We start from the raw sequence: 13816 nt of genomic DNA, 5'->3' as shown, positions 1-13816 counted from the left end.
CCAATCACTAGGGTCTGCTTACAACTGTTCCTCCTCCTTTGTATTTCCATACTTGATAGTTCTACATAGGTTGCCCTTTCTGTTAATCTATGATTTAGATTTAGGTTTCTGGAAACCCCTATGCAATTCTACAACTAGGGAAATATTTTTCATCTGCTTTTGTCTATAAAATGCTTGTTTGCAGATACTTCTGTAAATCTGAGCATTCCTATTAAGACAGACTAGGAAAAAGGATTGACCATCCACTTCCAAAATAGCAGGCCTCTGAAAACCCTATGTACAATAGAACACACGTAGACTAACACATAGGGCAACCAAGGCGGAGCTTTCAAGTATGGAAATACAAAGGAAGAGGAACTGTTGTAAGCAGACACTGGTGATTGGAACATGGAATATGAGAACCATGAATGTAGGAAAATTAGATATTGTTAAGGAAGAAATGGAATGCATAAATATTGACATAATAGATATTGGTGACATAATAGATATTGGTGAGATGAGATGGACTGGCATGGGGCATTTTGAGTCAGATAATCGTATGATCTATTATGCTGGAGATGAAAAAGTGAGAAACAATGGGGTTACTTTCATAGTTAAAAAAGTCACTTCTAGATGTGTCTTGAAATACAATACTGGTAGTGACAGGATAATATCCATACCCATACAAGGAAGTCCAGTGAATACCACTGTCATTTAGATATATGCACCAAAAACCAGAGCCAAAGAAGAGGAAATAGAAGATTTCTACCAACTTTTACAATCGGAGATCGATCAAACATGCAATCAAAATGCATTAGTAATAATGGGTGACTGGAATGCAAATGTTGCGAACAGAGAAGGATCAGTAGTCGGAAAACATGGAGTTGGTGACTGAAAAGAAGCTACTTGAAATAGGTGCCAAACATTTTCAAGGATGTATTTAAAAATCAATTATCACGGAATCAACTTCATCTCCTAGCAGCCCCATATGTATCAGAATTGAGCAGTGCTCCATAGGGTTTTCAGTCATAGGATATTTCAGAAGTGATTGCTAGGCCTTTCTTCTGAAGCACTTCACCCCTCAGAGACAAACCTCCAATCTTTTCGTCAGCAGCTGAGCACATTAACTGTTCGCACCACTGAAGGACTTGAGATGCATTTAGTGCCTCATTACATAACAAACGTAGGTTCAGTGTTGGGATGTGTCTGAATTAGACAGTACCGCTATAACAGTTGTTATTAGGTGGCCTCAAGTCTAGTATAATTCACAGTCACCCTATGAGGAACAGATATGAACCCTCTCCTAGCCTGCACCATCCTCACCATTTCAAACATACTTGTGTCCATTGCACCAGTCACTGTGTTGATCCATCTGATTGAGGGTTTTTCTATAACAAGGAACCGCAAAGGGAGCTCTGGTGGCCTTGTGGCAAGGAGCTATACTGTCAATCTGAAGAAACAGTTCCAATCCATTAGCTGCTCCACCGGAGAAACATGGGCAGTGTACCCCAGAAAACACGTTGGAGGGTCACCTATGGGTCATTTTCTGACTCAGTGGTACACAACAACAACCACAAGTGAGTGGTTCTAACAACCAAGGACAAACTCTACTTATTAGAAATTCTTCTTGATGCTCCTAAGACCTCCCCTTCTGAGCTCCCTTTCTTCATCTTAATCACTAGTAAAGTAAAAGATGTTACAGGCCACATCCTAGGGAAACTCCTTTATATGGGACTAAGTCTGTAATAGGATGAAGGGGTGTTGCATTCTGCCCTCAAACATTTTACAACTGCTTGGTTTAATGAATGGAATTCCAAAATCTCTGTAGGTGTTCATTGAAATGAAAAATAAATAAATTAAAATATAAACAAAATAAAAAAACCCACAAATCCAGAATATTATCCCATATATAATTCTTCATTAGAATATGAAGAATTTTCTCTTAACTTAGTGCCCCAAACACTTATTAAAAGCATAAATACAGCAAATGCTTAATATTTGTTTCTAAATGCACAATATTGCTTAAAGAAGGCTGAATAATTATGAGCAATATTGCAGTATTGTTATTTTTTTATGAACCATGGAGCTGGAAACAAGTCATAACTGACCTTCAATTTTCAGATTCAGTAAATCTCAATGAGGAGACAGCCCATGAATAATTTTCCTGAGGAGCAGCTGGAGAATTCAAACCATGTGCCTTGGGGTTAGCAGCACAGCTCCTTACCTCCAAGTCCCCAGAGTTCTGTCACTGCCTGTACTCTATCCCTATCCAAACAAAACATAGAGAAGTGACACTCAGAGACTTCTAGGTCTTACTCAGGTTTGGGAACCTCTCATAATGATTCCTATCAAGTCTTTTATCTTTGCTTCCAAGACTCTCACACCTTCACCATGAAACTGTCTCTCCTGTCTTTGGACCCCTATGCTTCCATGTCATTTCTCCCACAGTGGCTCTGTTTTCATTTTGCTGTGCATCTCAGCAGTTTCTCTTCTACTCTTTGCCCATCTCAGTAGAAGGGAAATGTCTCCCAAGCAGATTCTCAAGTGACAACTTGTATCACCTTGCATAGTGTGATTGGGTTTGCATAGTCTTGTGATTCTGAGATGCTATTAATGATACAGTTTTGATTTAATAACATACTTCTTTCAGAAGAATAAATACTTATCAATTCTAGAATGAAAGTGGTAAGGACACTCTAATTACAATTCAGTGTGGCAAGGGTATGAATTATTATATTTTTAGAATTATCTACCTTGTGTGCCAAGATTGTCCTCTGTAAAACCATCTTCAACCCATGTGGTCAAAAATAAAGAACTGTACTCATAACATTACAAGCATGCCTCAGCTGAGGACAATAGAATTAACACAATGTAACCATGTGCTATACAGTGGTATACCATATTGTGTTATAATATGGCCAATCATAGCCCTAAGAGTCCTTGTCTTGGTATTATGTTCTAGAAATTGTTTCATATCCTACAGTTTTCACAATCGTCTCATAAAGTTTCTTTTTCACATGGGAAAATTGGAGCCCATTTAGTTATTCAAGAAGTATATGGCATTCACACAAATTTAGACTGTGAGAGAATTCCCTTTAAAGATTTTTCTGGCCTATCCCCTTTTGTCTTACATGTAGATTAACTGGGGCCAAATTCAGAGAGTGAATCAGTTTTGTAGACTAAACTAGAGCAAAATCCTTCAGACAGACAAGCACATAACTGAAACTGATAGTGGAATATATGAGTTTATGTTCTCCCATTCCACCAGGGTGTGTGTGTGTGTGTGTGTGTGTGCGTGCGCGCACGCGGGTGTGTGTGTGACACATAATATGAGATAGATGATAGATAGATAGATAGATAGATAGATAGATAGATAGATAGATCATCTCTTTGCCGTGCTCTATGATTTTTTTATTGTTGTCTCTTTATTTTCTTAGTAAAAGCTGAACTAAGAGCTTGATTATGCCCCCAGAGAGCCAGGAATCTGTCTGGTTGTATCGCACAGGCCAGTGCTCCCTTCATGACCGTGATATTGAGTCTCCAGTGTCTTTTGTGGTTGTGACTTCCTCTAAGCTTTTTGCAGGAAGTAGGTGGTACGTCACATATGTCTACCTTAGTTTCCTCAGAACTCTTGGCTGCCTCAGCCCCAAACCATAGTTTCCTGTCACTGTCACTGCCACCCAGAGCAACTGCAGTAAATGAAGATAGTAGGTCAAAGAAGCTGGGCCTCTGTGCTGTGTCTAACTAACTGACAAAATCGTCTCTCCTTTTTCTGATTCTTTAGAATAATTTATTCTCTTAACCATTAAACTCCACTCAGATTATATTTTTTTAAAAAAAGACAAAAAGCAGCAATAACAAAGCATCCCTAAACAAGTGGAAGAGACAAGCATATCCTTCACTGCCATTTGGTAAACTGTTACTTTTGGTCTATGTTTCTACCTCATTAGAATATGTTACCTATTCAGACAAAATCTGAATCTACTAAAGTTTTCTTTCTTTCTGACTTGAGTTTAGCCTTTAATGTTGCATTACTTTTTAAAAAGGCTGAAACTGTGATGCTAAATGCAACACTTGAACAGAGCTCACAACTGTGATAGAAAAAGAAGCCAAAACAAATTCACTAATTACTATAACCCAAAAGTGAAAATAATCCAAATGTCCAACTGATAGATGAACAAACAAGTATGGTATGTCCATTGACTAAAATATTATTCAGCAATTAATTACTCCATTGAAATTAAACTCAAACTCATTTCTAACAAATCTAACAAATCAACTCATAGGTGATCCTCCAGAGAGCTTTCAGAGACTCTTAATCACATGGAATGAGAGTGCCCATCTTTCTCTAACTAAGCAGCTGCTGGATTCAAACCACTGGCCTGTTGACAGTACAACTCCTTACCCACTAAGGCCACCAGGTCTCCTATTAATTTAGGTAAATTGTAGTGAGGTACTTTGCAAATGTTAGCAGCACAGGATTATTAGGCATGACTATTCAAATCAGCACCATGGCAGCAGCATGGTGGAGAGAGGTTGAGGTTATTAACAAGTACAGCTTGCTCAGCTCCACAATCAAGACTTTTGACAGCAGCGGTTAAGAAATCAAAAGGCAGACTGCATTAGGTAAATCTGCTGTCAAGGACCTCACCAGAGTACCGAGAAGCAACTGTGTCAGTCTAGAGACTAAAGTGTGCCTGATCTAGGCCATGGTCTTCGCAATTACTTGCTATGCATCAGAGAGCTGAACAATGACTAAAGATGATAGAAGAAAAGTTGATGCCTTTGAGTGTTGGTACTGGAGAAGAGTGTTAAACATACCATGGACTACCAAGAAAACAAACAGATTTGTCTTGGAGATGGTGAAACCAAGTTTCTCCTTGGAGGTAGGATTTTGAAGCTCTGTCTCATATACTTTGGGCATGTGGCCAGAATGCACCCGTCATTGGAGAAGAACATTGTGCTCAGAAGGGTAGTGGGACAACACAGGAGAGGAAGATGCTGGATGAGATGGATTGATACAATAACTGGGGCAATGGGAGTTGGTGTGTTGGAGTCAGTAAGACTGGCTCAGGACAGGACAGTCCTCAGAGCTATTGTATATAGTCACTATGAGTCACAGGCAAATTGATGGAACATAACAACAACAACATTCAAATCAGAGCCAAAATTTTAAGTGAATGTATGAGTTGGATGCACTAGTAGCTCCATTCTTTTGTGGTTATTTCATCAGTACTGACCCAGTGGTCAAGGTGATATAGAGTGCATTCTCAGAGGACTTCCTTCTCCCCTCCTCCCTCCTGGATCTAGGACGTCAGTGATTTTCCCCCTTTCCACTTGAAAGGTCTGAGAAGTACATTCTCTGATGAACTGTTGAGGTTTCCAGAACATAAAGCTTGTACCCTTGAAAGGGTAGAAGAGTCTTCCAATCTTTGTCGAATGGAGGCATTATCGAATAGTAGAATGAACCTGGACTTTGCTGACAAGCCAGGGTCAAATATCAGCTCTGCTGCTAATTAGCTGTGGGATCATGTTGTTGTTGCTGTTGTTGTTATGTGTTGTTGAGTCACAACTGACTCATAGCTCCAATGAGTTTTCAGAGGTGGTAAATCACATAAGAGGATATTGGCTATCTTCTCCTATGTAGCAGCTAGTGGATTGAACCATGTTCACTTGGGTTGGTAGCATAACTCCTTATCTACTAGGCCACCAGAGTGCTCTTTGAAATAATAAAAGAGTCTGTTAAGAATGGATTGAGAAATTATGGTACATTCATACAATGGAATACTATGCAACACACAGGAGCAATGATTGTGTAAATTATTTCTTAACTTGGGAGAGACTAGAGAGCATTATGTGAGTGAACTCAGTCCCACAAGGTCAAATATTGTATAAAATCATGACTGTAGGATAAGTATAAGGAAGCAGAGGGATGAGGATGTGCAGAGAGTGTTTAATCATGGGGTTTTACAATTTGTTGGGGAGATGAGGAAAATTAGAAGAATCTGGTCTGAAAAACAATGTATTTGAATTTTATAAATAAGCTAATATTTTTTTTTAAAAAAAGAGTCTATTAAACTTTCTGGAACACAGTGTTTACATGAATAAAGTGAGCATAGCAATATCTAGTTTTCAATGATATGGTAACAGTTGGAAAATATAATGAGTATGGTATATGGTGAGTTCCAGGAGAGCAGAGGCTGTATCAGTCTTTATTCATTGCTAATCTCAGCCATAAAACAGTACCTGATGCTGTAGGAGCATGAGAACTGTTTGTTGGACAGATGGATGAATGAAACAGTAGCCATTATTACTGATAGTCTACTTCATGCCAAGCTGACCTACAAGACTTCCTCTTTTTATGGGTAAGACAGTAGTAGCGATGTACAAGCCTGGTTTCCTGGGATCCCTTACGTTCTATCCTTTCTAATCATCTCAGGGCAAAGAAGGCGCTTTCATGGTACGAGACTCCAGGACTCCAGGAACATACACAGTGTCTGTTTTCACCAAGGCCGTCGTAAGGTATGATCCCAACTCAGCTCAGCAGTGTAGAAAAAGGGACTTCTTAGAATGAACAGCAGGTACCACACAGCAACATCAGAACATGAAAAAGGTAGAGAGTAACTAGACGGTCTTTGTTTTCCCCATTTCACATGAGAGAACCAAGATGAGGGAGGTTAGAGATATAATCAAAATCCCTTAGCTAGACAGGGGCAAAGATGGGGCTGGACACTAGAGCCGCTTCCTGGATAATGTGTTCTATTATTGCTGCTGGTTTTTACTATCTTGTCTGAATTGACTCATAGCTGACTCTCCCACAGATTTTCAGAGTTTGAACCCTGTGTCTTTGGGATGGTAGTGCAGCTCCTTACCACAAGGTCTTCAGCAGTAAGAAGCTGCACTGCAATCCCAAAGGCACAAGGTTGGAATCCGCCAGCTGCTCTGCAGGAGAAAGATGCTCCATCTCCTCCTGCGTGTGATTAAACTGCCTCTGAAGACCTGCTCGAGTACTCAGTAATAACAACAAGGAAATTAAATTTCTGGTCCCAACGAGTTTATGACTTAATACATGGAGTGACAGAAAAGATACATCTGACTAGAAGCAAGAAGATGTACTGTAGTCCTGGTTCTGCTAATAAAGCTTCCTGTCCTTTGTCAGACTGCAGTGGTAACAGGATTCTCAACTTCCATATGGGAGATCAGGGTTTGATTCCCGACACTTCTCAAAAATCAGAAAGAAGAAAATGTCTGTGGGGTAAAATCTGACAGAAACTAGATATAAGCTTCCAAGAGTCCTTTCCCAGTGGAATTGACAAAGACATATTTAATTCCTCACACAACGAATTATGACAAGATGTGTGATGGGTTGTCTACCAAGACAGCTCATCAGAGGTTCAACACCCAGGGTTTGATTGCAGGCAGGTGACATAGGAATGCTCTGTCTACCTTATACCCAAATTCCAGAATTCCAAAAGTAAAGTAGTCATTCAACATAAGCTATATTGTTTATGTTCAGTGAGTCACTTTTATGCCATGGCAACTTTGCAAAATCCAAGTTCCAAACACTACCTGATGACTACCTTTATAAGAAGATCCCTCTAAGAGGGCCAGGATCAGGCCTTCTATGTTAATTCTTTTCTACACAATGTGAAGTAAGTATGACAGAGCAAGAAATGCTTCTCTAGCATACGTTGCTGTTGTTGTTAGAGACCATTGAGTCAACAACTCTGACTCATAGCAACCCTATGAACAAAGCTTTAAACCTTGCCCTGTCCTACACATCCTCATGATCCCCGTTAAAGCCTATTGCTACAGTCATGGTGTCAGTCTATCTAGTTGAAAATCTTCCACTCTTTCCCTGACTCTTCACCTTTCCCAACAGGATGCCTTTTCCTAATAACTGTCTCCTGAAAACATGCCTAAAATGTATCAGACAAAGTTTAACCATTCTTGTTTCCAAGGAACAACCTGGTCACACTTCGTCTAAGAGAGACTTGTTTGTTCTTTTGACAAGTCCATGGGGGTATAGTCAATACTTTTCTCCAATACCACGATTCAAAGGCATCGATTCTTGTTTGGTCTTCCTTATTCATTGTCTAATTTTCACATGCATTTAAAGCAATTGAAAATACCATTGCCTGGATGCCTTTGCCTTTAAACTGACATTCCTGCTCTTTACCCCATCATGTTGTTGTTGTTGTTAAGTGCCATCAAGTTGTAGACGACTCATAGCAACCCTATGGACGAAAGGTCTGAGCACTGTTCGTACATAGAATTTCCAGAGGCAAGCCATTTCAGAAGTGGATGCTGCCCCTGCTTCGAGGCTTGTTTTAGTCGGGAAGCTCCGGCCAACACTGTTCACAATGGGTACCCATTACCACATTTGGCACATCAGTGTCCCAGTGTTCAGCATCACAGCAACCATGAGTTACCTTTGTACAGCAATACACAGACCAGTGCTATACCACCTAAAAGAATGTTTGACAGAAAAACAGTTTGAACCCAGCCTGAGGGCCACAGATTAAAATCACCCACCTTCGGCTTGGTAGTATAACTTTCTGTCTAGTAGGCCAATGTAGCTCTTTCTATGTTATTGTTGTTATTGTTGTTAGGTGCTGTCGAGTCGTAGACGACTTCTAGAGACCCCATGAACGAGAGGTCTGAGCACTGTTCATACAAAGAGTTTCCAGAGGCAAGCCATTTCAGAAGTGGATACCACTCCTGCTTCCAGGCTTGTTTTAGTTGGGAAGCTCCAGCAAACACTGTTCCCATCATAAGCTGGCAATTAATTATATCCATAAAACAGAGAAAGTAAATATGTAACAGTTGTGACAATATTTTGTGATCCTGGAAGAAGCATCACTGTTCTTTCAATTAGCTATAGGAACAACCTCTATATCCACCATCATTTAGCACTCTTGGAACCATGAAGAGGCAAAGCATCTGATTTCATAGTTAGTTTTATAGTCAAAACATTGCCTATCAATAATCACTACCCTTATGATTCATCTGTTTCAGTGAGAACAATCCCTGTATAAAGCACTATCACATCAAAGAAACAAACGACAACCCGAAACGATACTACGTGGCTGAAAAGTATGTGTTTGATTCCATCCCTCTCCTCATCAATTACCACCAGCACAATGGAGGAGGTGAGCTCTAGAGGGCAAGGCAGAGGGGGCCCTCACCAGGGAACTTGGAAAAATGATCAAAGCTCGGACTAATTTCTTCATATTGCACAAGCTGATCATTAATATTAACTAGAGTAAAAAAAATAAGGATTCAAAATACTTGATTATACCATGTTTTTACTAGAAATTTCTACTGTTGAAATCATTGGGTTTCACTACCTGCCAACATGTGTTTATCAATCTTCTCAAGAAAAGCGTGACATCGGCTTTGAGAATTGCTTTTCAGAACAGAAGTAGCTATTGTATCAGGATGTATTTTCTGCCTGATGATGTAACATGCACAGGTGCTTCCATAACGTTCTAACCCTTTACTTTAAATAAATAGGGCTGGTCACTCGCCTGCGGCACCCAGTTTGTTCCTGGAGACAGAAGGCTCCGGTCACTGCAGGGCTGAGATACGGTGAGCAATGCATTCACGACTGTTGTGGGTTTGTGCTAAAACTCAAGTTTTTAAAGGACAAAGGCAAATTCAAAATAGATTTTCCATGAGCCTAGCATTCCCCGGACTTAAAAATTAGCTGTTAAAACATGTACACTGTCTATCTGGAAACTGTGTGCCATGTGGATGAGGAAGAGAAGCGTACATAGGAACACATTGACTGGACCAAATCAATGTCCTTTGGTTTTAATTAAGACTTAGCAATGGAGCATTTTTTGGGTACCTATTTTATATAGAGGGTGCTCTGGTGGCTTAGGGGTAAAGAGTTGTGCTGTCAACCCAGAGGCACATCGTTCAAATCTGCCAGCTGCTCCAAGAGGAAAAGGTGGGCAATCTCTTCCCGCACAGTTTATAGCCTCTGCAAACCTGTGAGAGGGTCGGCCGTGAGTCGTTCTGACTCAGTGGTATATAACATAATATTTTATGCAGAGAATTCTAGGAAACATTAATAGAAAATACCAGGAATCAATGCTTTAGCACTTTCCCCCCATTTGCCTTCTAGAATATTTGTATTACCTGTTTTGTTGCGAAGGTTGAAGCAGCACAAATGGTTACGTGCTCGTTTGCCAAAAGGTTGTCTAAGGGCACAAGTGGGATCTCCCTGTGTTGGCAACTAACACATCAACACCTTTGTTGAAATGGGCCTGTTATAAGGACTGGTAGCACTCAGAAATGCTTGTTTACCCAGCAAAATGTTAATATTTTTAACTATAGCTCTTGGTCAAGGCATGTATTTCCAGGCATACAACTCTTCCTTCTTGTCATACAGGCCTGCCTCCTCAATTTGCAATTATCTGCCTGGAACCTGAAAACATTTGAGTTAGCATCCACTGACTCAAATGATGTCCTGGTTGAGGAGAGAGCCAATGTAATTTTTAAGTGTTGTGTCTCCTAGTGTGAGTAACATTGTCTATTCTGACTCGTACTGACATTGAAAGATAAAGTAGAACTATCCAGAGGAATTCCAAGGCTGCAGTATTCAAGAGAACAGACACCAAGTTTTTCTTCTGTTGGACACCAACCCTTCCCTTAGTGGCCAAGCACCACCATTGTACCATGAACCATTGTCCCACCAGGGCTCCTTTCTCTTAGATTCATGGACCTCACACTTCAGTGTGCGTCAACATCATCTGGCATGAATATTTTAAAATGTTGATGATGACCTTGTCCAGCACTTATGCAAACCTAATCCCTACAGTGTGGGAGTGATGCCCTAGGATAGGAATATTACTCAAGTGTCCTGAGAAATTCTGATGCAGGTAATTAGAATATAATGTTGAAAAAACTGGTTGGAGTCTATTCCTAATTATTTCCACAACTGGCACATAGTAGGCACTAAATATTGGTTTTTTTATTGAGTTTCAAAGGAGCTCAATTGGCTTCCTGGTAAAAAGATGGGCTGCCAACCCAAAAGCATGCAAATCCGACCTACCAGCTGCTCCACTGTAGAAAGATGGGCAGTCTCCTCCTGTGCTATGTACAGCTTCCTCCTACTGGAGACGCCGCCATACTTTGGTTCCAACTCCACTATGTAAAACAACAACAACTGAGTCTCTGAGCCAATGAGGTAGAAATCTGGACATTTATGATATTGGATTAAAGATCAAAAAAGGACACTGCCCTTTTTAGCTCTGGTGGCATAGTCTGTAAGGAGTTGCTTTGCTAACCCAGAAGTGACACCTCTCTGGAGCTTGGAATCCCCCAGTGGATCGTCTGGAGAAAGATGGGCAATATCCTCCTGTGCTGAGCTAATTCCAACAGCACGTAACAACAAGACCTCGGTCAACTGCATGGAACTCACACACACATGTTTCTCAAAGTTTTCAATACGTAGTTCTATGTTGTTATTTAGAAAAATTATAAAATAAAACCATTATCTACAGTTCTCATGACAGAAAGATGTGGCCGTTTGCTTCCATAAAGATTATAGCCTTGCAAACTCTCTGAGGCATTTCTTTTCTGTCTTATTCTTTAAGGTCATTAAAAATCAGGATCTTTTCAGTAACAATGAATTTATAACAGTGCTAAGTCTCCGGTATATGAAAACATAACAGTTTTAAGTCTAAGGCATATATCATTTACCATTTTGGGATATTGTTGTGTACTGTCAGTTCAGAACCGACCCGTAGCTGACCTTCCAGTGGATGTTCAGCGGCAGTAAATTATATAGGAGCAGGTTGTCCATCTTTTTCCCTCAGAGAAGCTGATGGAATCAAACCACATACCTATGCCCTAGCACAGCAATTCTTTACCACTGAAGCACCAGAGCTCCCTGGGATTATAGTAATAAAAAAATAAAATGCAATTGTATGAACAAAAGCTAAAGCCCTAAAATACCATGTAGTTGGTAAGTAAGTGATCTTCTGGTGTATCCCCTCCCCCTATCCCTCGTATGTCCTGGTTGCTGATAAGTCACATCTCTTTCTCTCTCACACAGGGAAATGGGTAATCCATCCTTCAGAGCTCACATTTGTGCAGGAGATAGGCAGTGGGCAGTTTGGATTGGTGCATCTTGGCTACTGGCTTCACAAGGATAAGGTGGCTATCAAAACCATTCAGGAAGGGGCCATGTCAGAAGAGGATTTCATAGAAGAGGCAGAGATCATGATGTAAGTGGTCAAAATAAGGGGTACAAAGGGGCCTTGGGAACTTATGTTCTGTGCAGTGTTTCTTAGATTTAGTGTTTCTTAGATGCCATGCCAATTCCTTGCTTAAAATTAAATGGTTGCTTCCTAGTAACAGAGTTTAAGCATTAAAAAAAAAGGATAATGCCTCTTTAGCCTCCTTATGAAGGTAAGGTTATTCTAGTATCTATAACATTTTCATATGCCCATGCCAGATTTCAGGGAAGCTCTAGTGACCTAGTGCTGCCTTGCAATCCCAAGGCACATGGTTGGAATCTCCTAACTGCTCTATGGAAGGAGAACATGCAGTCTCCTCTGTAATTTACTGCCTCCGAGAACACACTGGAAGGTCAGCTATGAGTCATTTCATATTTGAAGGCACATAATAGCAATAGCATGCACATAATAGCAACAGCATGCTAGATGTTATCTCAGAGACAACACTTTTATTTTACTTGTGCAAGAACTCAGACCACAAGCCATTGTCTTTGTTTATTTAATATTTATTATGAGCCTATCATGTGCCAGTCACTTACAGCATTGTACCTCTGTACAAGCTCCTCTTCCTGGTCTTCAAGCCTTCCATGGTCTGGCTTCACCAACCTCTTCAACTTCCTCTTCATTCCTCCACTCCCTCTGCTCCGGACATGCCCACCGCACTGGTCTCTGCCCATGTTCACATGCTGACCTGACTCTCATACATCCTTCAGGTCAGGTGTCAGCCTAAATATCACATTCTCGGTCACTCCCTCACCTTACTGTGTGTGGTTATCTTTTGTTGTTATTTACTTTTGGTAATCCAAATCTCTCTAGAATGTTAAGCTCCCTGATGGCAGGATCTTATCTGTCTTATTCATCTATTGCAATGCCCAACACATAATCACTGCTTAGTAAATGGCTTTTGGACCAGTGATGTCTAGGAAAGGGTTGTACTTGCAAACAACTGTAGAATAATTGAGAATTAGAAAGAACTGGTTGTTGGAGTCAAGTTATAACTGGTACATTTTGGTAGACCAATAATAATTACTTATTATTTTGCAGGTTGCAAAAGTCTTTCCAAAACCTTCTCTGATTGAATAAAATCCAGATTTTCTCCACATCAGCATTATTGATATTTTGTACCATATACTTCTTTACTATAAGACTGTTCTGTGTTCTATAATATATTAGTAGAATCCCCGACCATGCCCTCTAAATGCTAGTAGTACTGCTCTCTTCTACTTGTGACAACTGGAAGTCTCAGACATTACCAGCTATCCCCTAAAGGACAAAATTACCCTCAGCAAGAACCCCTAGTCTAGTCACCACACAGGGATTGTTATTACTCCCATTTTACAGATAGAGAAGCTGAGGTTCAACAATCAGGAAGGGAACCAACATTTTTTAAGAGCCTGATTCCATATTTTGTTGTCTATATTATCTACAAAGACCACACATTCTACTTTGTCCAGAAATATTACTGATAGTGTCCCCTTTAATGATCAAAAATGTCCTAGTTTGAATGTTAAATTATAAGGTTAACTCAACTATGTCCTAAAGGAGATACAGAAAGGTTTGGGGGAAAGGGCTAATTTTTTAAATAT

At 40.2% G+C, this 13816-nt stretch overlaps 1 protein-coding gene across 2 annotated transcripts in view; it reads left to right on the top strand.

The window, feature by feature from the left end:
* ITK (IL2-inducible T-cell kinase) overlaps positions 1–13816 on the top strand; it is a 94281-nt gene that overhangs the window by 63481 nt on the left and 16984 nt on the right. For both annotated transcript variants that reach the window (XM_006901976.1, XM_006901977.1), the window contains 4 exons: positions 6419–6501; positions 8998–9131; positions 9496–9570; positions 12047–12218. In XM_006901976.1, coding sequence (XP_006902038.1) covers positions 6419–6501; positions 8998–9131; positions 9496–9570; positions 12047–12218 — 464 coding nt within the window. The remainder of the gene's footprint in view (positions 1–6418; positions 6502–8997; positions 9132–9495; positions 9571–12046; positions 12219–13816) is intronic.

This window comes from Elephantulus edwardii, unplaced genomic scaffold, assembly GCF_000299155.1.
Source record: "Elephantulus edwardii isolate Elephantulus edwardi_28Jun2011 unplaced genomic scaffold, EleEdw1.0 scaffold00354, whole genome shotgun sequence".
Classification (NCBI taxonomy): domain Eukaryota; kingdom Metazoa; phylum Chordata; class Mammalia; order Macroscelidea; family Macroscelididae; genus Elephantulus; species Elephantulus edwardii.
Note: the sequence above shows the minus strand (reverse complement) of the source record. Positions and strands in the feature narration are given on the sequence as shown.